At 38.2% G+C, this 24,692-nt stretch overlaps 1 protein-coding gene across 1 annotated transcript in view; it reads left to right on the top strand.

Moving 5' to 3' along the window:
* Positions 1-24,692, top strand: part of MUSK (muscle associated receptor tyrosine kinase) — a 106,903-nt gene that overhangs the window by 9,681 nt on the left and 72,530 nt on the right. The window contains exons 3-6 of the mRNA XM_073876573.1: positions 300-426; positions 4,926-5,077; positions 9,701-9,828; positions 10,700-10,841. Coding sequence (XP_073732674.1) covers positions 300-426; positions 4,926-5,077; positions 9,701-9,828; positions 10,700-10,841 — 549 coding nt within the window. The remainder of the gene's footprint in view (positions 1-299; positions 427-4,925; positions 5,078-9,700; positions 9,829-10,699; positions 10,842-24,692) is intronic.

Raw genomic sequence — 24,692 nt, 5'->3', positions numbered from 1 at the left:
ATTATTTTCCTCAAGGTGTGTACCCAAATTACATAACTCTGGGCTTCACAAAACCTGGTTCTGCCCCTACTTATATAAAATAAATTCCTACTCTCCTGGGAGCCTTCTCTTTTGATTCTCAATTGCCTAGTTTGAAGTAGAAACAAAATTCTCTACCTAAGATCTTCCTTCCTTCTGGCAACTTTCTGCTATGGGGAACTATAATTCTCATTCAGGTATGTGGTTGCCTCTGACTGCTCACAGAAGATTAGTAAACAGCATTCTAGAATGTTCTCATCTGATGTGTCCTCTCCTTGTAGCTCCTGTCATCACTACTCCTCTGGAAACAGTGGATGCCTTAGTTGAAGAAGTGGCTACTTTCATGTGTGCAGTGGAATCCTATCCTCAGCCTGAAATTTCTTGGACCAGAAATAAAATTCTCATTAAGTATGTATTCTGCCTTTTTCTATTAAGAATACCCACTGCTGCCTTGCAATTTAACTTTGTCATAAATGGAATCACAGCTCTTGGTAGTACAAAAGCTCACCTTCTAGAATATGAAAAATGCAAATGTCCTCATTTTATAAATGTAAGATCTGAACGTCAGTGAGGTTAAGAGAATTGCCCAAAGCAAAACCGAGACTTTGTTGACATGGGGACATGTGGGCTATTTCCAGGACCCCATTAGGAAAGACCATGACATCCTCGGTCTGGGGGCACAGAGCACATGTTTCAGGACATGCTGGGGAATTAACAGGGACCAGACTTCTCTCCTCTACTTCTACTACCCCAATAAGGTAAAGTATGTTGTCTAGGAATCTGACCTCTATGTCACCGTAACTTTTTCTTTTGAAAGTCAGAAGGGGTTCCTGATATATAATGAGGCAGCCTCTGCAACAGATAAAACTCCCACCTGACGTGAAAAGGTCATGCTATCTTTTCCTCATTTACAATAGTTATCTGATCAAAAACACTCTAAAAAAAATCTGTAAGGCAAGGACCTGGCTTCCCAGCAGGCAATACAGCTTTGCAGTAGGGCCAGAGTGCTTACACTGGTAGCCACAGACGGAGGTCCATGAACTTGCATGAGGAAAAGTTATGTCTTTATTTGCACTAAACCCCAATGAAATTTAGTGTTTCCTTCTATGATACATGTTGTAATGTGGGAAATTACCCTGTGCTGTGGTCACCTTCAGGTTGTCTCCTAGGGAAGCTATTCCCAAAGTCTTGGGATAGAAAGGCTCAAAATAAGATGCTTGAAATACAGTTGACCAAATCCATTTAAAATAAAATTAAATTAAAAAATATAAAATATATAGAGACAAGAAGAAAGAGATGGGATAAATTAATGTACTTAGGAACCTTGGTTTACTCAGTGTTTCTATGTCCAGTCTGTCTTGTGCCTCAGACTCAGACCGCAGTGTTCTTACAAGGACCAGTATGGAGGCTGAGCCACAGATGGAAGGTGCCTGAAGCTAATAACATATCCTTGCTCTGTTGGAGAGATGTAAGCACATTTGGCCATGACTCTAGCTTGCCAATGAGCCTGCTGAACAGCCATGGATTTTAAGTGTGTTTCTTGGGTAGAGTGCATGGGACCATAAAGGGACCACATATTTATTGTTTGAGAGAGAGAGAGAGAAAAAGTGAGCGAGCAGGGAGGGGCAGAGGAAGAGAGAGAATCTAAAGCAGGCTCCATGCCCGGCGCTCAGAGCCTGACATAGGGCTCAATCCCACAACCACAAGATCGTGACCTGAGCTGAAATCAAGACTCAAACATCCAACTAACTGAGCCACTCAGGTGCCCCAAGGGACCACATTTTATGTCACCAATGGGTGGTTGATTTAGGGATGACAGAGCTGTCAGTCTAGAGGTGGCGTAATTATAAACTTGTCTTTCCATCCCTTTCTACTCGAAGCCATACTCTTCTTTGTTACATCATATTTTCTATTTATTCCATCAATCTTTGGCAGGTTGCTATTTTATTTACTGCCTATATTCAACACACCTTTTCAGCTCTCCCTGTGTTTCACAAGTCACTCTCCTGTCTCCCTCTAATATGAGTCATTGTGCCAATATCTCCTAAGCTATTAGCTTTACGTTTTACATGCTCATGTAAACATTTTCATGAGTTTTATCTGTTATTTATGTCTTTGTCTTCTATAGTAAAATAAATAAAATAATGTCTTTAAATAATACAGAAAAACTTCATTGTAAATATGGATCATGAATCACAGTAGTCATAAAAGAACCTGTGAAGTTACCACAGAAGTTAGATAGCTTTGTATTACATTACAGCTGTTGCGTATATCTTGACATATTTATACCCTTCCTTACTTTGAAATTGTAATAGTTGTTAGATAGTCAACATTCAGTATTCAAAGGTCGATGTTCAAAGACTACTCTCCCCACCACAGCCCTCCAACTTGTCTGGGAAAGAAGTTTGATGCCTGCATCATAAATAGCTTTGAAACATATGGCCCAATGATCCTCTCATATGTTTATCTCTCAACATTATAAGGAGATGAAGAAATGAAAGATTTTTAAATTACACAAAGAAAATCAGCATTATAATATATAATTATATTACACATAATATATATATTTATTCATATATATATTTATTTATATATAAATAATATAAGCTCATGTTAATTTGGCTTGTAATACTATGAATAAAATCACTTAATACATTTGAATCTTCCCTTTATTATAAGACAAAAATGTTACAAATAAATAAGAAGTAAATGGAGCTATAGGTTTGAATAGTTAGTTAGTCAAAGAATCTGTGAAATAGGAAGAAACTATATTTTGAAAATATATTCGAGTGCCCTTTGAGGAATAATGAATACCTGGACACAGAAGAAACCTGAAAAGCACTACCTCAGACAGGTGATCAAGGTCAATAGCAACAGTGAAAAATGACATTGACAGCATACCCTTGCTATGATGTGATGTGGCACTCTGCTTTTGTGATCCTCCTCCCAAAAGCCACAAAACCAGTTTTATCATGATAAAAACATAAAGCAAAGTCCAGCAGAGGAGCATCCTACAAAAGACTTGACAAGTACTCCACAAAATAGTCAACATCATCAAAAACAAGGAAAGTCTTAGAAACTGTTGCAGTCAAAAAGAGCCTAAGGAGATATGACAAATAAATGTAATGCAGTGACCTGGGTAAAATCATGGAACAGACAAAGACGTTAGGTAAAAACTAAACAAACCTGAATAAACTAAGACTTACAGAAACTAGTTAATACTGTATCAATATTGGTTAATTGTAATAAATGTACCACACTAATCTAAGATGTTCACAATAGAGGAGACTCATGAGGGAGGAATACGGCAAGTACTATCTTTTCCATTTTTCTAGAAATCTAAAAGTGTTCTGAAAAATTCTATTTTAAAAATTATAAATATTTGAATATTCCTCACAATCCACAAGCAACTTACTCTAATTAAGCAACAATGATGCAACAGCTTATAAATCTTGAACACTTTATATTTCACAGAGTGGCTAGACTCTTGGTCCACAAGTACATCTGTAAAATATTCCAATGTTCATATTTTTCCATGAACATTTACACAGAGCGAAACAAAACAAAATCAACAAAATTACATGTGAGTGAGTCTCACGGCTTGCCATAATTATTTATTGTGAGTTAGTGAACTACCCAATGATTAGACCAAAATCTACCATACATCTTTTGGTTCCTCTTCAAGATCAGTATACAATGGTAGTCACCTGTTGAGATTAGAACATCAAGAATCCACTTCCTTTCCCATTTTTTGTTTTCATATTAGTTCCCTATTTCTACTGTAACAAATGACCAAAAACTTAGTGGCCTAAAATAATATAGATTCATTATTTTATAGTTCTGGGAGTCAGAAGTCTGAAGTTCTCTCTGGGCTAAAATACAGGTGTTGACAGAGCCGCATTCTTCCTGGTGGCACCAGAGAAGAATCTGATTTCTTGCCTTTCCCAGCTTCGAGAGGGCTACCTGCCTTCCCTGGCCCCTTCCTCCACTTTCAAAGCCAGCAATTCCATCCCTCTGCCTTCCACCACCACTGTTGCATCTCTTCTCATTCTTCGGGTTCCCTCTACCATCTTTCAAGGACCATCATGATTACATTGGGCCAAACTGCACAAGCAGTGATACTCTATTTTAAGACCCTTGGTATCTATAAAATCCCTTTTGCCCTGTAAGGTAACACATTCAAGGGTCCTGGGGATTAAGACGTGGATTTTGAGGGGAACATTCTTCTGCCTAATGTATACATTTTGCATAAAGAATCTTTATTTGGTCATAAAACTGACTTTTATGTTGAGGCTTCCCCTCACATTTTTCTGTTTCCCCAATTCCCTTCTCAACAAACAACATGTAATTTAATGAGATAATGTATGTAAAACATCTATTTTTACAGTTTGAAGTGGCTTTGCTTCCTTATATATTCCAAGGAACTAGAACTGTGCTTGGAACTTGTCAGGCGCTCAACAAATATTTGTTTAATAAGTGAATGCTCAGTTAATTGTTAGTTACTTCTATAAATATTTAGTTCTTCCCGCTAGTCACATTTATGTGTGTGTGTTCGTTCCCTGGCCGCTACTTTCCAGTGATTATGGGGAGAAAACTCATATGTCTTGGTAATAATATACTTTCCTGAATAAAGTAAACTTTACGTTTGGTCTTATCAACAGACATCACCTTTTGAAAGCATTCTGGAGGGACTCAGTGGTGCTTTGATTATTGGAGTCTAGGGAAGATTAGAATGCAATGTTGGCTTTAAATTACCAACTAAGGTTATTATTCAGAACTCATTCAACTTTCCTTTTGCTTTTAATCTGCTTCCTTCATTGACAAGTCATCTGTTTTGATCAGTTAATCATAGCCAAAAAACATCACACAGGAGGGTCTAACCTGCCATTGCTGTCTGTGACCTGCAGGCTCTTTGACACCCGGTACAGCATTCGCGAGAACGGGCAGCTCCTCACCATCCTGAGCGTGGAAGACAGTGATGATGGCATCTACTGTTGCACAGCCAACAATGGCGTGGGGGGCGCCGCGGAGAGCTGCGGGGCTCTGCAAGTGAAGATGAGTGAGTGGGAGAGAGCCTCTGCTCGTGATGTTAAAGCTGACCTGGTATACCCCGGAGCAGGCAATAAATAGAGCCTCCTGCACACCTGGAGGTTCAGCAGCCAGCCAAGTTCAAGTCCAAAACACAACCTTGAGGCAGTGAATTCTACACCTTGTATTCCTGTCCTCAACTACAGGCAAGCCCCTTAGTTCTCTAGCCTCTCTTGTTTTCTTGCCTGTCCACAGTGCCTTCTGCTCCATCCTGCCTTCTGCCACCAGGCAACCTCCCTCTCAAATCTTCTCCCTGCACCTTTAAAACAGTTCCAACCAGATGCACTTTTTATCTGTAACCTCTTTGCAGACACTTCTACCCTTTTGCCTTATTTCAAACTTGATTTTCTTGGATGACTTTTCAAACTTGAGTGGCTTTTCTGCTTCAGTGGAGGCTGTTTATTTTTCCCCACTTTTCCTGTCTACAAGGCTCGCAAGGACCCCTAGCCCCCTTTCAAGCCATTACTGCTGTGCAAAATCTTTCCTCTCATGAGGACATGTGCCATTCTGACCATTCTCTCCTGTACATCTATTCAAGTCACCTGCTTACTTCTAGGCACTCCCCTGCCCCCCGCAACATCTACCGAAGACTTTGATTCCAGACTCATTATCTTTCTATCCATCCCCACTCCTGCCACCATCCTAAGGGATTTGAACAACCATGAAACAGCCTCTAGCCATTTCATCCTTACAACTCCTGATATCCACAAGTCCAGTGATATCTGCCTTAACTGTTTATCAGTCAATCCCATCAATGACCTTGTCACCCCCAGGAAATGGTCTGTATTTAAAATTGTAAGCTCCAGTATGTCATACTCTGAACATGGACACTTCTATTTCTCACTCTGTCCCATGAAGAAAACACTTTCCCACACTCATGTTGTGCCTCCAGAGAGAAGGCAAAAACTCTATCTGTCTCTTCCTCAGCTAAGAACAGAGTCCAGCTCTCTCACTCCCTTACTCCCACTAAAGAGCCATCACCAGCGTGCTCACGTTCTCCTGCCCTTGGCTCCTCCATTCTCCCACCCACTGACGCCCAATCGGGACTTCCTCAGTTCTCTCTCCACTGGGCTTTCTCTCCTCCCTGGTGTTCTATCGTCCAGCACTCTTATCAGCACCCTCAAATCTCATGACCTCCTGTGCTGGAAGCCCTAGCTGCTTGTAGACTGTCCACCTTGTCATAATGTAACCTTTATTTTCTTCTGACACCACACTGCTGATGGCAAAAATCACAACATGCAGGTGTCATACAAAATCAGTGGGGTCCTGTTCCACCTGGGAACTTTATTGCAAGTTTTGTTGTTAGCTCTGATTGTCATCACTATTTCTTTATCTTTTACCTTTCTACTTTGTGGTCATTGTTTTGCTGAAGGAAGTCATTCGCTCCTTCTTTACAAAGTGTGAGCATGTGATTGTATAAAATCTAAGGATGCATTTTCTGAAACTTTGCATCTCTGGAAGTCTTCACTTTGCCTTTATTCCTGGATAAGAATTTGTCTAGGTACAGATGAGAGTTTAAAAAGGCTCTTCCCTTAGCTTTTATTAAACAATTATTCACTGTCGTATGACATTCCACGCTGCAGCTGAGAAATCTTTTTCTTATTCCTGTACATAAGTCTAGTGTTTATCTTTTTTAAAAATTTTAGTATTTTCTCTTCATTTCTAGAATTCATAAATTTCTCAAATTCATAAGAATATGTTAGGTGTGGTTTTCTTTTATTATTCCTACTTAGTGTTAGGTGGGCCTTTTGAATCTAAAACCAAAGTTGTTTTTTGAATCTGAAACAAAAAGGTTGTTTTTTTTCCCAAAATAATATATACTTTTTTCTATTTTTCTTCCTCTTCATTTTATCTAATTCTTAAACTTTTAATTAACAAATATTAGATCTTTTTTTTCCATTTTTCATGACCCCAATATTTTCTCATACTTTTTCTACCTGCTTGGAGATTTATTTAACTTTTCCTTCCATATCATGAACTCAAGTCTTCAAGATGACCATTCTACTATTCTGCCCTAATACTGAGGACTTTGATCTTAAAAACCCATATTTTTAAATTTCTAGGAATTACTTCACTGCTTTTTTTCTTCCAAAGCAAACTCTGTGTTTTATGATGCAATATTTGCTCAAGCCTCTAAAAGGATATCACTGATGTATTTTTATTATTTTATTTTCTAAGATTTTATTTTATTTTATTTTATTTGAGAGAGAGAGAGCATAAGCAGAAGGGAGGGACAGAGGGAGAGGGAGTAGCAGAATCCCTGTTGAGTGGGGAGCCCAACGTAGGGCTCAATCCCAAGACCCTGAGATTATGACCTGAGCCGAAGGCAGACGCTTAACTGAGTCACTCAGGTGCCCCAACTAATGCTTTTTTTTTTTTTTTTAATAATCTTCCTTTTCTTGCTTCTTCATGTTTAAGTTTTGATTTCCTTTTGGTTCCTTTTTTTCCATGTTCATGTTTTTTCTCAAACATCTACTAATCTTTTATGTTTGATCATACTTATAAATGAAGTCCTAGGATCATTAGAATAGGGATGTAGAGGGGCTAGTGGGACATTGTGTGGAAGCTGGTCTGGGGGTTCTGTGAGTGGGTAGGTGTACCCACAAGAAAGCTTTCTTTCAGCATATGGGCAGTGAGGAAATCAAGTAAGAAAACTTGAATGTTCTCCTTTGCTAAATAATGAAGGCTTGACTCTGAAGACAGAGCACATTTAAGTATTTCACTATTTTGTGAGGCTACCTTTCCTTTGAACATTTCTCATATTCTCTCTGGCACTAAATGTTCTTTATTTTGGATCTATCCTAAATCTTCTCTTCTTTTCTCCACATTCTCCTTAGGAAAGCTCACCCAGTCATGTGGGTATACCCAGGTTTGGGCCATCCCAATTGCTGACATTTTGGAATGCTCCCACACTGCTTGGGAGAGACCTCCTTCCTGAGACCCCCAAAACCCTGGCCTCCATCACTACTCCAACTACCCTAGGATCTCTTCCAGGAGCTCCCTCCCCCAAGTTCCTTTTGGTCCATCAACTAAGGGTTCCATGCTGGCATAGCATGATGCTTCCAGCATCCCACTTTAACATGATGGCCAGCTCAGATGGGCCAGTGGTCATGGCTCCACCTGAAGAGTCTTCCCTTACAGTGGGGAATCCATGACTCAACATCAATGCTTAACTCATCCCCACTTCACTTTAGCTTCAAGTTCCCCCAAGAGTTCTCCTCACCTCTCACCCAACAGATGACCAAGACATCTATTTCACTGAGAAGACAGGAGTCATTTGCTTTAAACAAAAGTTATTTGCTTAAGACATTGGGCATAGGGATTGGTTCAAGGAACCCAAGGGAAGGAATGAATAACACTCTCCTGCCCTAGGTCATAGGAATATCAACTCTTAAGCTAAGCTTTTGCCAGCAGCTGTATGATAACACAACTCACAACTGAGGTGCCTGGCCATCATCTAAATGTAGGTGTTCACTGTTGTTGAGGAGGAGATTTGTGTAATTTAGATAGTGGGCAAAGTGACAAAGTCACACACATATGTTTAAAGCCTGACTTGTAATTTTGCCATAATCCAAGATCATGCCAACTCTAAATGGCAATAATTGCCTAGATTAAACACCAAAAGACCATGCAGTCTTTGCAAGTATCACTCCCAACCACCACCAACCGCCACATGCACAATTAAAATGGGAGAAAAACGTCCTTATTTCATGCTTTTCTCCATCAAAGTAACACACTGATTTTAGCACACAACCTGAAAGAAATAAAATGTGTCCATTTCTCAGTAGTCTCTCCTGCAAAGACAGGTCTCTGTTTTGTATCTGTAACATGAGATTCCTAAGGAAATAAATCTAGTTTTCATTATTTATGAATGTTTCAAGTAGTAAAATAACAGGCTACCTGAACTTGTCAATTCTTCTATACATTAGATTTAATAACTTCCTCTGAAAGCTTACTATCGGAGAATAAACAATAGCTGGCATAAACTATTTCTTCTGACAGAATTAATTTAAAAGCGTTTCACAGAACAGTAAATTATGAAAGTTTGCTTCACAGAGTACAGTTACTCTAAATTGTATGACAGAATTTCTCCAATTACTGATATAATAACGTCTAGTTTACTTTCTAGAGGATAAATGTATCTAATTCTTAATCACCAAATTTAAGAGTCAAAGTAAGACTAAAGGGAAAAGGAAAGCATAACTCAGAGTTATATAAAAAATAGATCAAAAATATCTCTTAAATGTTTTTGTGTCTGTTGGTATGAATTAAATGATGTTGAATTGTTACCGTGACAGTTTATTTTAATCAACTTTTCATTAACTATCTTTTAAAGTGAAGAATACTATGACTTCAAACTCCTAATATGTTTCATGAATTTGTGTTTTTCAAATAAGATATGAATAAAACAGAGATAACCGAAACTTTGAAAAATTATTTCTGTTTGATATCCACTCAAAACCTGTCTTCACATTTGGTAAATCCTGTAATGTAATAAATTATTCTTAAAGTGGATATTTAGACTTAAATAGAAAAGAGAAAGTTTAATGCAGCCATATTGCCTTTTTAATTTTGAATTTTTGTTTCCCTTTAGAGCCAAAAATAACTCGTCCTCCCATAAATGTAAAAATAATAGAAGGATTAAAGGCAGTTCTACCATGTACTACAATGGGCAATCCCAAACCATCAGTGTCATGGATTAAGGGGGACGGTGCACTCAGGGTAAGTGATTATTATGAAAACATGTCTATACAACTTGTTTTCAAATACAACAAATCTTTGCAAAGTCAGTTACATGATTACAAATTTCTAGTATAAAATTGTTCCCTTATATAACATTTTAACCAAACTTAAATATTCCTCTTCCCATACACACCAACTATAAGGCATTCTGGTTGGGGCTGGCTAGGGAAAAAAAGATGGGAACCAGTTGTTCTTTATAGGGATGAAAAAGGAAGAAAAGCAAAAGCAAAGCTAGAGTGTTTCTTTGTAAATTGGTTAGTAGAATCATTTTGTTTTCTGACATTGAGTCTTTGAGACATGGGAGATAAAAAAGATAAAACTAAAATCCAGGTCTTGGACCCAACAAACAGTTTCTGGGAGAAGAGTGGGAAAGGATGTTTGGAAGGCAAAGGATGAGAACTCGGCAGTGAAGTTAGAGCACAAACATGAACACTGGTGAACAAACTCCCTGACAAATACCTCAGTCACAGAACAGTCAAATTAAAAATCTATTATGTGCATGCTTATTTTATGTTGCTTTTGTGTCTCATACCTACATTTACTGGTAATTGATTACACTGCATCATCATTGTCACCTACTAACTGTGAACTCAGTGAGGTTTCTCATCTTACTATGCTCAGAATATTCCACAGAGAATATGTAGGTGTTGATATACGTCAATTAACTGAAATGAAGTATAATATCGATTAGCTTTGTTTTATTTAAAATAAAACAAATAATTTTGTTTATGATAATCTATAAATGATATTTTTGATGATAGCAGCGATAATGATGACCCGATGAAGTAAGGCAAATGATATCTTGGTAAAGCCATGGACGTTTTAAAATTCATGTCCCTATCCCTGGCAGGAAAATTCCCGCATTGCGGTTCTTGAATCTGGGAGTTTAAGGATTCACAATGTGCAAAAGGAAGATGCAGGACATTATCGATGTGTGGCAAAAAACAGCCTCGGGACGGCATATTCCAAATTGGTGAAGCTGGAAGTTGAGGGTAAGGAGTTGCATTCCTTCCCATTACGGTGCTATTAGAAGGGCCTCGCGTTCTACTGTGAAGGCTGGACATTAGCTTGCAGAGGCAGACATGTGGGTAGACTAGTTCCCTCAACTGTTCCAGATACTAAAGCATAAGGTCAAAACTCTGAAAAGAAAAGATAAAAGAGAGAGAAAGAAATGTGCCCTAGTATAAAAGGTCATATTCTATCTGTTGCCCACAATCACTGGTAATTTTGACCAAAACAGACTAAATTCACTAAAACAGTAATACAGTAAGACACCAGTTCAGAACGTCTATTTGGCTTAGACAATTCTCCCTTGCTTATAAATTTGAAAACCTCATTTTTCTCTTTTTCAGGAACTTTTTTCAGATTGTATTCTATCACCAAGGGTTGAGAAAAATAAAATACTGACTCAAAATGTGTAACTAAAATATTTATTAATAAAAATATTCTAGTTCTGTGAGTTACATTGTCAAAATACTTTTCATTTTTTTAAAATGTTCTTTTAAAGTCAACCAATTCAGCAGCTAGTTGTGAAGGTCTTCACTGAGAAATCAGAATCCAGATAGGGCTAAGTGTTCTACCCATTTGACTGTCCGATCCTTCTTGATCTAAAATCACATCACATTTTGCTTAAAAATAGAAACTACCAGCATGCCTGTGCTTGGTGAGCAAACAAAGTACAAAACTCTTTCCGGCTCTTCCTGTTTTATGCTGTAGAATTAATCTCTCTGGCTCCCAGTTCTCTCATCTGAAAAGTGGGATTTGTTACGAGTATTCAGTGAGGTAAGGTGTTGACAGGTAGCTAGCAGAGGGTCTGACCCTTTGTAAACACTCAGTAACTGTTGACTATAAGAATAATCACCTATTTTTCTGCTTTTCTCTTATCTGATTGATAAAGTATTTGGGCTTTCTCACACTGGCCCACATTATAGTTCAACTGGGAGAGACTTCGGGAGTTCCCCATAGTGTACTTTGACTCCATCCTACTCAAGCCCACATCTCTTCCTTCTCGATCATATAGTTTTCTATTAGCTCCTTTTAGATTATTTTTATTTCCAAGGCAGGCCTTCCTCTCATAACATTAATAATCTCCTTTCCCACATCTGCTTCTAACGTAACATTTTTTTCAATTTTTTTTACTTTATTTATTTATTTTTTATTTTTATTTATATTTATATTTTTTATTTTATTACGTATTTTTTACTTTATTACGTTTTTTATTTTTTTTACTTTATTACTTTATTTTTTTTTACTTTATTACATCGTTGCATCAGTTGCTCATAGAATCTCTATTAACTCCTCATAGAAAAGAAAGAAGTTGATGGGAATAATGGCTGTCAGATGTAAAAAAAAAAAGATATATTTTCAGCATAGTTGCTACAATTTAGTATTTTCTGCATCAGCAATGGTATTTAAAGCTCAGTATGCAATACCCAGTTGATGTGACTTATTCAGTGAATAAACATACAAATGCACTCAATCACACATTCGGACACTGACTATCTGCCTGGATTCAGTGTTTCCTTAAACTGTACATGGAATAATACAGAATGAATGTTATCCATTTGTACATAATATCATAAAGATTTTCTTCTTCAAGATGTTAAATATAAGTCCTCTGTATTATAATACAGAATGCTGATAGTTTAGGTCACTGTCTTCATAGATAGTGAAAATATTTGCTTTAACATTGACTAGAGAAAATGAACACAAACCACAATTAGTTGGAGTCCAATTACACAGCTTGGTCTTGCTTTGCCATTTAATCTTGCATCACACCTATCAGTAAAACTGAATACTGTCTTCTTTCCTCTTAACGCTTAAATGGTCATGCTCATTGCTTTAACAGTTAATGTATACGGAGGTGTTATTAAACTTGCTAGTATTGAGAGCTCATAATATCATTTAAAGTTACTCTAACAGTAGGTAAAATGATCCTTTTTGTACACATCTATTTCTACTCCATTTTGGTCCCTATTAAAGCAGCCAATATATGTGAAAATTTGTGACATGCTTAGCACAGTGGCTGGTACATAATAAACATTTAATAAATAGCATCAATTATAATCATTACTATTCGAGCATTAAAATTGTAGCAAATCTGTGTGGCTTCTCTTGAAGTTCTGAAAGGTTGGCTTCCACTTAAAGAAATAGTTAAGGCATTTCCACAAGATACAATGCAGACATGATCTATTTAAAGGAAGGGCCAATTTAACCAACAATTCAGAACAGGTGAAAAACCAACTGAAAAGCAACTGGCACAACCCCAAATGTGTCTGTAAGACCTACTAACTGGGCAATAATGAGGGCTGAAGATAAAGCTAGGCCATAGTCAGTGAGGCAGATGAGCATTTGTTATGCATTGTCTAAGTAACTCTGAAAGTTAGTTTGAGCAAATTAGAATGAGAACTCCATAATGTCATTCAATGCCGGGCTACACGTACTGCACATGGTCATGCCATGGAAAAGTTGTTTGCCATTGCTAGCTTCTAACGGGGAGAAGCATACCAATTGTGGATGATCTTAGTTGCTGTAACAAACGTGAAACAGCCTTCAACATGAAAGTTAAGCTCCCTTTCTAGATCGCCATCCTCAGGCTGCTAGACCTCTGGAATGGCAACATGAAGATAGTCAACTTTTCTGTCTTATCTTAAAAGGTTCAAACAGTGACATATAAAATTACTAATGAAACCATTTAACTCAAGCATAGCCAAACATGGATGTCCTTCCAAAAGGAAGAGCAATGGGATGGCTAACATTTTAAAATGCTAAATGCTTACACAGATTATTTTATTGAATCCTCACTAACAGTGAAGAAGGTCCTATCATTGTGCCATTTTAAGAAACTAAGGAACAGAGAAGACAACTAACTCACAGAGGTGTCTAAGACATTGAGTAACGCTAAATACTGTGTGCTCTATTAAGGAACAGATAATCATGTGTGACATTGCCAAGAGTAGTGTCAGAATAGGGTTGAGAGAAAAAGACAACAGTCTATAAATGATGGAGAATGGGAGCTGAAAAAAAGAGACAGTAGGGTATCAACAAATTTTTTTCAATAAATTTGGTAGAGAAAAGGGAAAAATCAAAAAAGTCAGCAGTAGCTAGAGGTATATATGGTATATAGGTAATGTTGCTTTGCAAGATTTTTCTTAAGATTAAAATGTTAAAAAACTGAAAATGTTAAAATATGAATGAGAAGGGGCTCAGAGAAAAGGACATTTAAATATAAGGGAGAGAGGTAGACTATTCAAGGGAATGTGGTACTTGAGAAGGCAAAAACAGTGTATTGAGGGGACAAACAGAGTGATAAATGCTATACAGAGGGTGACCACTTATCCCAGTTTGCCCAGGGCAGTTCTGGTTTACACCTGTTGTCCTGGAATAATTATTAATAGAATCCTCCTTGTACCTTCAAAAGTATCCAGGCTTCAATGACAGATTATATGGTCACTGTACTTAGGAAGAAGGAACTTCCTTCCTTGTAATAGGAAGGAGAAAGGGGGTATATTCCATTATAAACGAGTTAATGAGTTTGGTAGATGGAATTTGAGAAAGCTCTGTTGGATTCTATTTCCTTTAGGAAGTAGAAAGTAAGTTTATCTTCCAAAAACACTTCTGTAAAGGGAGTTGGAGGGCTGAGGAGAGTGGAAAGGTTTTAAAATAGCTGTTGGGAATGGGAGAGATGACTCACAAGGGGAACGAGGATTCCTAGGTAACATTAAAGTTTTAGTAGAGAATGGGACCGTGAAAATGGAGTGACATCAATGTGCCTCACTGTAGAAAAAGTAGAAGTTTAGCCAAAGTAGAATGCCAAATCCAAAGGCAAGATACAGGAATTGGAGTTTGCCAGGAAGGAAAACAGGGCAAAGGATTTGAGAATTATTGCAAGAGAATGGTTGAAGCGATTACTCATGGTATTTCTTCATACCAAATATACAAATGTAGGATTAAACTCTTACAGCACCAGCAATATGACAGACAAGAAACCATGACTATGTTCCTACTACAAACACCCAGAATTGCTGGCTTATTCATACAACCCGCAGGATAAAATTATATCTCCAGAGGCCAGAACAAATAGGAATTGAAAAAACAGCAGTAAGCTCATACGCTGGTTCTGCACTGTCCTGGAGCTAACGGCACGGTAGCCATCTCTATAACCTAGAATATGTGTTTTAAGACTCTTAAAGGAACAGGAGACAAGGTTGTGGGCCCCTGTGAAGGAAGGTTAGCACTGAGAACCTTCCATAAAGCTGAGAATCGCAGAAGTGAAAAGATGGACCAGAAAAATTCCATCCAATGGTACAGAAAGACAATGTAGAGGCTTGTCTGGCTATCTGAATTCTAGGTGTGAGAAAGAAAAAAAAAAGAGGTTTTCTGATAATGAGTCTGTACTCAATGCTTAGGACTATATCTCATATAGGTTTGATGTGAATTCATACTGCCAGCATAGTCTGGGGCTCCCAAGCTAGAGAAATTAACATAACAATTTGTCCCAAGCCAAAGATTTAACAATAAAAAATCTTTAAAAAAATACCTTACCCAGATTATATAGGATTTTCATAATAAAGCCACACTAAGGATGAGTTCACAATGCAAAATTATAGCATCCACAGGAAACAAACTGCCTTAAGTGAGAGTTAGCTGACCCAATATTCAAAGGGATTAAAACCCCAGGAAATTCAGCTAACACAATGTAATAGAGACTTGAAAATAAATATGCTTAAACTAATTAAAGACAAAAGGAGAAAAAAAAAGCAAAGAAAAATACATTAGAAGAAGAAAGGCAGTTCTGAGAAAGAATTAAATAATTTTAACAAATGAAAAATATAATTATAATTAAAATTCAATGGATCAATAATGGTATGTTAGAGATGAAGAGATAATGCACGCATTAGAAGTCACCTCTTCGAACACTGGCTGGAGTGTGAAGTGAGGAGGAGAGGGGTCAAGGTGCAGCTGGAGAGGCGGCCCCAGCCAGTGCAGAACTGGGGCCTGCAAGCCAATCAGGCAGGACTGAGGCCAGTCCTAAGGGGACCAGCAAAGGGGATGCTCTGATCAGGGCTACATGCTGAGGCCAGCCCACAAGGTCCAATGTCGAGGACAGACCATGAAGTGAAAAATGAAGTTGAGAAATGTATGTATGGAATGATCCCATTTGTGTGTATGGGGGGGGAGGGGTAGATCCCGATTGTTTTAAATTATAAACCTGAATCCATGGGAAAAAAAAAAAAGTCACCTCTTCAGAATTTAGAATTCAATGCAGAGAGATGGGAAAGATAAAACTGAATTAAAGAAATAATTAAGGATAGGCATTACAGAAAGAGAGAATAGAGAAAATATGAGAGGCTATACTCACAAGCATAATGATTGAGAACTTGCCAAAATTAATGAAAGATTTAAATCTTCAAGTATGAGAGGCACAATGAGTCCCAGTCAGTAAAAACAAAGAGCAGGTACATTAATAGTTTCAGACTCAGATTCATCATAATAAACACCAAAGACAAAGAGGTGATCTTAAATTATTGAAGAAAAAACAGATTACTTATAAAGGACAATTAGGGTGACAGCAATAAAGAAACCAACACTTTCAACTATTCCTATTATTTGATATAGTCTAATGGAGGTGTCTTTCTTTGTTCTTAATTAAAAAAAATCAAGCTTTAAAATGTGTATACATTTGTCTCAATAATTTAATTCTGATCATTTATCTAGAGGGATTATATACATAAATGTATGTTCAAGATTACCACAAAGTTATTTATAATAGTAAAAATTTTTTAAGAATTTAAATTTGCAAAAAATAAAATAAATTTGCATCCATAGGAGACTGATAAAGTATGTGAAAAAATCCTATGCAGCTATTAAGAGTAAGATCAATCTATATACTTTAACTTCTACAATCATCCACCATATATGTGATTTGGGTCTGTTTTCCATCAATGAGCCTCAGTTTCCTCATCTCTAAGATGGGGTAAAAAAAAATAGCACCTCCCTCTTAGGTTGTTGCAATGATTATATGAATTAATATAGGCACATAGCAAACACTATATAATTATTTGCTATATTTATTACTATTTATTAAGTACCTATACAGTGCTTACTATGTGCAAGGTTCTATTCTATCTCGTTAGAAATATTAACTCATTAGAAATATTAATGTGTTCATAAGTGAAAAAGTTGAAGAACAGTATGTTTTATATATTCTATATTAGAATGTATAAACTAAGCTGTTAATAGTCATCATCTCTGCATGTAGAATTACATAGGAGGTTAACGTCTATCATACACTTTACATAGCTCTCTATACTTTTTGGATTTTTATAAAGAGGAAGAATTAATACACGTACTTATGTTTTGGAAAAAATTTCTTCCAAACATTATACTATTTTGATAAAGTGACATCAACCTTTCTGTTCACTGGTTTGATATATTATTTTTGCAGTTCTGCTCCATTCTGCTCTAGAACAAACTCAAAGATGGGAAAAGTTTTGTCAAAGGCAATTGGTTCCTATGTTGATTAGATATTTACAACATTGGTCATTGGCTGAAGAACTGGGGTTGAGGGTGAGGTCCTGATGAACAGAACCGGAAACATGCCATTTCCTTAGGGAAGGAATCAATCCATAAAGACAGTAAGTTTGAGGCCTGGAAGAGGAAGGAAGCCACCTGGATGGAGTGGGAAGTGAAGGAGTTCAGAGGGCAGCACCTGCTAGTGGATTCTCCCCCCATTTGACTCTTCTTTCTTACTTTATGGGCAGACCTGGAATCTGTGATTCCATAGTGGCTTGGAGGATCCAACACTAAAATTCAGTTTGGGTTCTGATTTCTCAATGAGCATTTTCTAGATGTGGCTGAGTGTTATGACTCAACGTAACAAAGGTAAATTCCCTGGAAAAGTGAAGCATTACTACTAGGTGAGAACTCTACAGGTATGCTGATTTACCACTAGTGGGGAAGTATCTATCATCTCCCAAATTCCATAGTCACTTGAAATGCAGAAAAGAGTTGTCCATCTCATAACGGTGGAGTCTCTTCCTTTGGAAAATTTAACCCGTCTCATGTACATCTGTGACAATGGCCTTTAGGATAGGTTTCACGGCAGGATGTGATGAGGGCAAGAGAAATCTCCATATCATATTCCATAGATTCTAAGATGTTCATTTTTAAGTATTTTACCATAGCTGGGGTGAATCTCAGAGATATTTGTTTCTTACAGTCGCCATTGGCTAATATTTGTTTCCTTTGTTGTGCATTTTAATATCTCTGAAACGGAGATTTGTATCACTGGTCTTAAAGAAAATCACACTTGGTTGGTAGTTTCTGACCACAAGCTGAGATCATTCTCCAAATATGAGAATGAATATATAATGATAAAACAAAAATAAATCAATCATATTGGCTCATAGATTTCTTTCTCTTTAACTAGAAATAGTTCTTCCACTTAAGATTTCTTTCTTTTTAATTTTTTTATTGTTGTTAATCACCATGCATTACATCATTAGTTTTTGATGTAGTGTTCCATGATTCATTGTTTTTTTAATAATTTTTATTGTTATGTTAATCACCATATATTACATCATTAGTTCTTGATGTAGTGTTCCATGATTCATTGTTTGTGCATAACACCCAGTGCTCCACGCAGAATGTGGCCTCTTTAATACCCATCACCAGGCTAACCCATCCCCCCACCCTCCTCCCCTCTAGAACCCTCAATTTTTTTTTCAGAGTCCATCGTCTCCCTTGGTTCGTCTCCCCTCTGACTTACTCTCCTTCATTCTTCCCCTCCTGGGATATCTCCTTCTTTTTCTTTTTTCTTAACATATGTTGCATTATTTGTTTCAGAAGTACAGATCTGTGATTCAACAGTCTTGCACAATTCACAGCACTCACCATAGCACATACCCTACCCACTGTCTATCACCCAGCCACCCCAACCCTCCCACCCCCCACCACTCCAGCAACACTCAGTTTGTTTCCTGAGATTAAGAATTCCTCATATCAGTGAGGTCATATGATACATGTCTTTCTCTGATTGACTTATTTCACTCAGCATAATACCCTCCAGTTCCATCCACATCATTGCAAATGGCAAGATCTCATTCCTTTTGATGGCTGCATAATATTCCATTGGGTATATATACCACTTCTTCTTTATCCATTCATCTGTCGGACATCGTGGCTCTTTCCACAGTTTGGCTATTGTGGACATTGCTGCTATAAACATCGGGGTGCATGTACCCCTTCGGATCCCTACATTTGTATCTTTGTGGTAAATACCCAGTAGTGCAATGGCTGGATCGTATGGTAGCTCTATTTTCAACTGTTTGAGGAAACTCCATACTGTTTTCCAGAGGGGTTGCACCAGGTTGCATTCCCACCAACAGTGGAGGAGGGTTCCCCTTTCTCCGCATCCCCGCCAACATCTGTCATTTCCTGACTTGTTAATTTTAGCCATTCTGACGGGTGTGAGGTGGTATCTCATTGAGGTTTGGGTTTGGATTTTCCTGATGCCGAGCAATGTTGAGCACTTTTTCATGGGTCTGCTGGCCATTTGGATGTCTTCTTTGGAAAAATGTCTGTTCGTGGCTTCTGCCCATTTCTTGATTGGATTATTTGTTCTTTGGGTGTTGAGTTTGATAAGTTCTTTATAGATTTTGGATACTAGCCCTTTATCTGATACGTCATTTGCAAATATTTTCTCCCATTCTGTCGGTTGTCTTTTGGTTTTGTGGACTGTTTCTTTTGCTGTGCAAAAGCTTTTTATCTTGATGAAATCCCAATAGTTCATTTTTGCCCTTGCTTCCCTTGCCTTTGGTGATGTTTCTAGGAAGAAGTTGCTGTGGCTGAGGTCGAAGAGGTTGCTGCCTCTTTTCTCCTTTAGAATTTTGATGGACTCCTGTCTCACGTTTAGGTCTTTAACCATTTGGAGTCTGTTTTTGTGTGTGGTGTAAGGAAATGGTCCAGTTTCATTCTTCTGCATGTGGCTGTCCAATTTTCCCAACAGCATTTGTTGAAGAGACTGTCTTTTTTCCATTGGACATTCTTTCCTGCTTTGTCAAAGATGAGTTGACCATAGAGTTGAGGGTCCATTTCTGGGCTCTCTCTTCTTTTCCATTGATCGATGTGTCTGTTTTTGTGCTAGTACCATACTGTCTTGATGATGACAGCTTTGTAATAGAGCTGGAAGTCCGGAATTGTGATACCGCCAGCTTTGCTTTTCTTTTTCAACATTCCTCTGGCTGTTCGGGGTCTCTTCTGGTTCCATACAAATTTTAGGATTATTTGTTCCATTTCTTTGAAAAAAGTGGATGGTACTTTGATGGGGATTTCATTGAATGTGTAGATTGCTCTAGGTAGCACTGACATCTTCACAATATTTGTTCTTCCAATCCATGAGCATGGAACGTTTTTCCATTTCTTTGTGTCTTCCTCAATTTCTTTCATGAGTATTTTATAGTTTTCTGAGTACAGATCCTTTGCCTCTTTGGTTAGATTTATTCCTAGGTATCTTATGGTTTTGGGTGCAATTGTAAATGGGATCGACTCCTTAATTTCTCTCTCTTCTGTCTTGTTGTTGGTGTATAGGAATGTCACTGATTTCTGTGCATTGATTTTATATTCTGTTACTTTACTGAATTCCTGTATGAGTTCTAGCAGTTTTGGGGTGGAGTCTTTTGGGTTTTCCACATACAGTATCATATACTGATTTTTGATGACTGCTTCAATTTCCTTAGTGGTTATAGGTCTGTTCAGGTTTTCTGTTTCTTCCTGGTTCAATTTTGGTAGTTGATACATCTCTAGGAATGCACCCATTTCTTCCAGGTTATCTAATTTGCTGGCACAGAGTTGCTCATAATATGTTCTTATAATTGTTTGTATTTCTTTGGTGTTGGCTGTGATCTCTCCTCTTTCATTCATGATTTTGTTGATTTGGGTCATTTCTCTTTTCTTTTTGATAAGTCGGCCAGCGGTTTATCAATCTTGTTAATTCTTTCAAAGAACCAGCTCCTAGTTTCATTGATCTATTCTACTGTTCTTTCGGTTTCTATTTCATTGATTTCTGCTCTGATCTTTATGATTTCTCTTCTCCTGCTGGGTTTAGGCTTTATTTGCTGTTCTTTCTCTAGCTCCTTTAGGTGTAGGGTTAGGTTCTGTATTTGAGACCTTTCTTGTTTCTTGAGAAAGGCTTGTATTGCTATATACTTTCCTCTCAGGACTGCCTTTGCTGTATCCCAAAGATTTTGAACAGTTGTGTTTTCATTTTCATTGGTTTCCATGAATTTTTTAAATTCTTTAATTTCCTGGTTGACCCATTCGTTCTTTAGTAGGATGCTCTTTAGCCTCCATGTATTTGAGTTCTTTCCGACTTTCCTCTTGTGACTGAGTTCTAGTTTCAAAGCACTGTGGTCTGAAAATATGCAGGGAATAATCCCAATCTTTTGGTACCGGTTGAGACCTGATTTGTGACCTAGGATGTGATCTATTCTGGAGAATGTTCCACGGGCACGAGAGAAGAATGTGTACTTCGTTGTTTTGGGATGGAATGTTCTGAATATGTCTGTGAAGTCCCTTTGGTCCAGTGTGTCATTTAAAGTCTTTATTTCCTTGTTGATCTTTTGCTTAGATGATCTGTCCATTTCAGTCAGGGGGATGTTAAAGTCCCCCACTATTATTGTATTCTTGTCAATGTGTTTCTTCGCTTTTGTTATTAATTGCCTTATAAAATTGGCTGCTCCCATGTTAGGGGCATAGATATTTACAATTGTTAGATCTTCTTGTTGACTAGACCCTTTAAGTAGGATATAGTGTCCTTCTTCATCTCTTATTACAGTCTTTGTTTTAAAATCTAATTTCTCTGATATAAGGATTGCCACCCCAGCTTTCTTTCGGTGTCCATTAGCATGGTAAAGTGTTTTCCACCCCCTCACTTTCAATCTGGGGGTGTCCTTGGGTCTAAAATGAGTCTCTTGCAAACAGCATATTGATGGGTCTTGTTTTTTAATCCAATCTGATAGCCTGTGTCTTTTGATTGGGGCATTTAGCCCATTTACATTCAGGGTAACTATTGAAAGGTATGAATTTAGTGCCATTGTATTGCCTGTAAGGTGACTGTTACTGTATATTGTCTGTGCTCCTTTCTGATCTATGCTGCTTTTAGGCTCTCTCTTTGCTTCGAGGACCCCTTTCAATATTTTTTGGAGGGCTGGTTTCGTGTTTGCCAATTCCTTTAGTTTTTGTTTGTCCTGGAAGCTTTTTATCTCTCCTTCTATTTTCAATGACAGCCTAGCTGGATATAGTATTCTTGGCTGCATATTTTTCTCGTTTAGTGCTCTGAAGATCTCATGCCAGTCCTTTCTGGCCTGCCAGGTCTCTGTGGATAGGTCTGTTGCCAATCTAATGTTTCTACCATTGTAGGTTACATATCTCTTCTCCCGAGCTGCTTTCAGGATTTTCTCTTTGTCTCTGAGACTCGTAAGTTTTACTATTAGACGTCGGGGTGTTGACCTATTTTTATTGATTTTGAGAGGGGTTCTCTGTGCCTCCTGGATTTTGATGCCTGTTTCCTTCCTCACATTAGGGAAGTTCTCTGCTATAATTTGCTCCAATATACCTTCTGCCCCTCTCTCTCTTTCTTCTTCTTCTGGGATCCCAATTATTCTAATGTTGTTTCATCTTACTGTATCGCTTATCTCTCGAATTCTGCCCTCGTGATCCTGTAATTGTTTCTCTCTCTTTTTTCAGCCTCTTTATTTTCCATCATTTGGTCTTCTATATCACTGATTCTCTCTTCTGCCTCATTTATCCTAGCAGTTAGTGCCCCCATTTTTGATTGCACCTCATCAATAGCCTTTTTTATTTCGACTTGGTTAGATTTTAGTTCTTTTATTTCTCCAGAAAGGGTTTCTCTAATAACTTCCATTCTTTTTTCAAGCCTAACTAGTATCTTTAAAGTCATGATTCTGAACTCTAGGTCCGACATCGTACTAATGTCCGTATTGAGTAGGTCCCTGGCTGACGGTACTACCTCTTGTTCTTTTTGTTGAGGTGATTTTTTTCGTCTTGTCATTTTATCCAGAGGAGAATAGATGAATGAGAGAACAAAATGCTAACAGGTTAACAACGTCCCCAGCAAATATACTCTATACAAATCAGAAAAGACCTGAAACCAGGGGAAAAGAAAGGGAAAGAAAGAAAAGAGAAAGGGAAAAAAAAAACACAAAAAGAAAAAGATAAAAACAAAAACAGAACAATACAAAAAAAAAAGAATATGATCAAATATGATCAGGCTAGTGCATAGATCAGTGCCACACACTAGATTTTGGGCATATTTTGGTCTGTTAGAAAAAAGTGCCTCCTAAAATTTTAAAGGAAGAAAGACATATATGTACAAAATAAGGGTTGATACAATGAAGGGATGGAAGATGACTGTAAAGATAAAAATTATAAAAGATTTTATAAAAGGAATTGATAAGATAAGAAGTTGTTTGAAAAAAGAAAGAAAACTTAAAAAAGAAAAAAGAAAAAAAAAGGGAGAGAATGTGATCAGGCAGGAGACTAAACAAAGCCATACACTAGTGATTTAGGGTATATTTTGATCTGTTAGAAGAAACTGTATCTTAAAATTTTAAAGAGAGAACAACATATATATAAATGCCAAAAATAAGGGTAACTACTATGAAGGGATAAAATATGACTCTAAAAATGAAAAATAAAAAATGTTTTTTTAAAAAAGGGATTGATAAGATGTTGTTTGAAAAAGGGAAAAAGAAAAATTTAAAAAAACAGTTAAAAAATTAACTATGAAAAACTAATGAATCATAGTAAAAAAAGCTATGAATTCTATGTGCAGTATTCTCCTAGCACTGGAGTTCTCCCGTTCTCCTTGATTGGTAAACTTGGTCTTGGCTTGCTGGCTGTTCGTGCTGATCTTCTGGGGGAAGGGCCTGTTGCCGTGGTTCCCAAATGTCTTTGCCAGAGGCGGGATTGCCCCGCCCTTGTCGGTCTGGGCTAAGCAAGCTGCTCGGGTTTGCTCTCAGGAGCTTTTGTTCCCTGCAAGCTCTCGGTACAGCTTTGGAGGACCAGGGTGAAAATGGTGGCCTCCCAATCTCCATCCGGAAGAGCTGAGAACTCGGCGCCCCACTCCTCAGTGCGCCCCCAGAGAAAAGCAGTCACTTCCATCTCCCTGGTCTCCGGCCGCACTCCGTGCTCACCCGGCCTGTGACCGAGCGTTTCGATTTCTCGCACCCGACCCCGTGTGGAGTCTCGAAACCCAGCAGATCCCTGTGATGCGCTCCCGTGCCGCTCCTCCCTGGGGAGGAAGGGGAGTCTCCCCCGCTCTGCCACTTGTTGGGTCCCTGCTGGAGAGGCAGTGGCCCAATTGGGCTGCGGATCACAGTTCATGGCAACCCCGAGCTGAGAGCCCACGCCTCGGCTCCGTCTCTGCAGCTGGCTTCCCCGCTCTGATACCTGGGAGCTCTGCCGCACTCAGGTACCCCCGGTCTTTCTGTGACCCCAAGGGTCCTGAGACCACATTGTCCCGGGAGGATTCCACCCCACGCTTAGCCACTGGAGCAACGTTCCTCAGCGGAGCCGGCTTCTAAAAGGTCCGATTTTGTGCTCTGCAGCTCTATCACTTGCCAGAAGCAGCCGGCAGAGGCCCCCTCCCCCGCCATCTATCCTCCCGAATATCGCCCCAGATTCACTTCTCCGCACGTCTACCTTCCAGAAAGTGGTCACTTCTCTGTTCAGAGAGTTGTTGCTACTCTCTTCTTCGATCTCCTGTTGAGTTCGTAGGTGTTCAGAATGGTTTGATCCCTATTCAGCTGAATTCCTGAGAC

The sequence above is a fragment of the Callorhinus ursinus genome, unplaced genomic scaffold, assembly GCF_003265705.2.
Source record: "Callorhinus ursinus isolate GAN/ISIS: 27379988/994484 unplaced genomic scaffold, GSC_fseal_2.0 scaffold24, whole genome shotgun sequence".
NCBI lineage: Eukaryota > Metazoa > Chordata > Mammalia > Carnivora > Otariidae > Callorhinus > Callorhinus ursinus.
The sequence above is the reverse complement of the archived record's forward strand: the minus strand, read 5'-3'. Positions and strand labels throughout refer to the sequence as shown.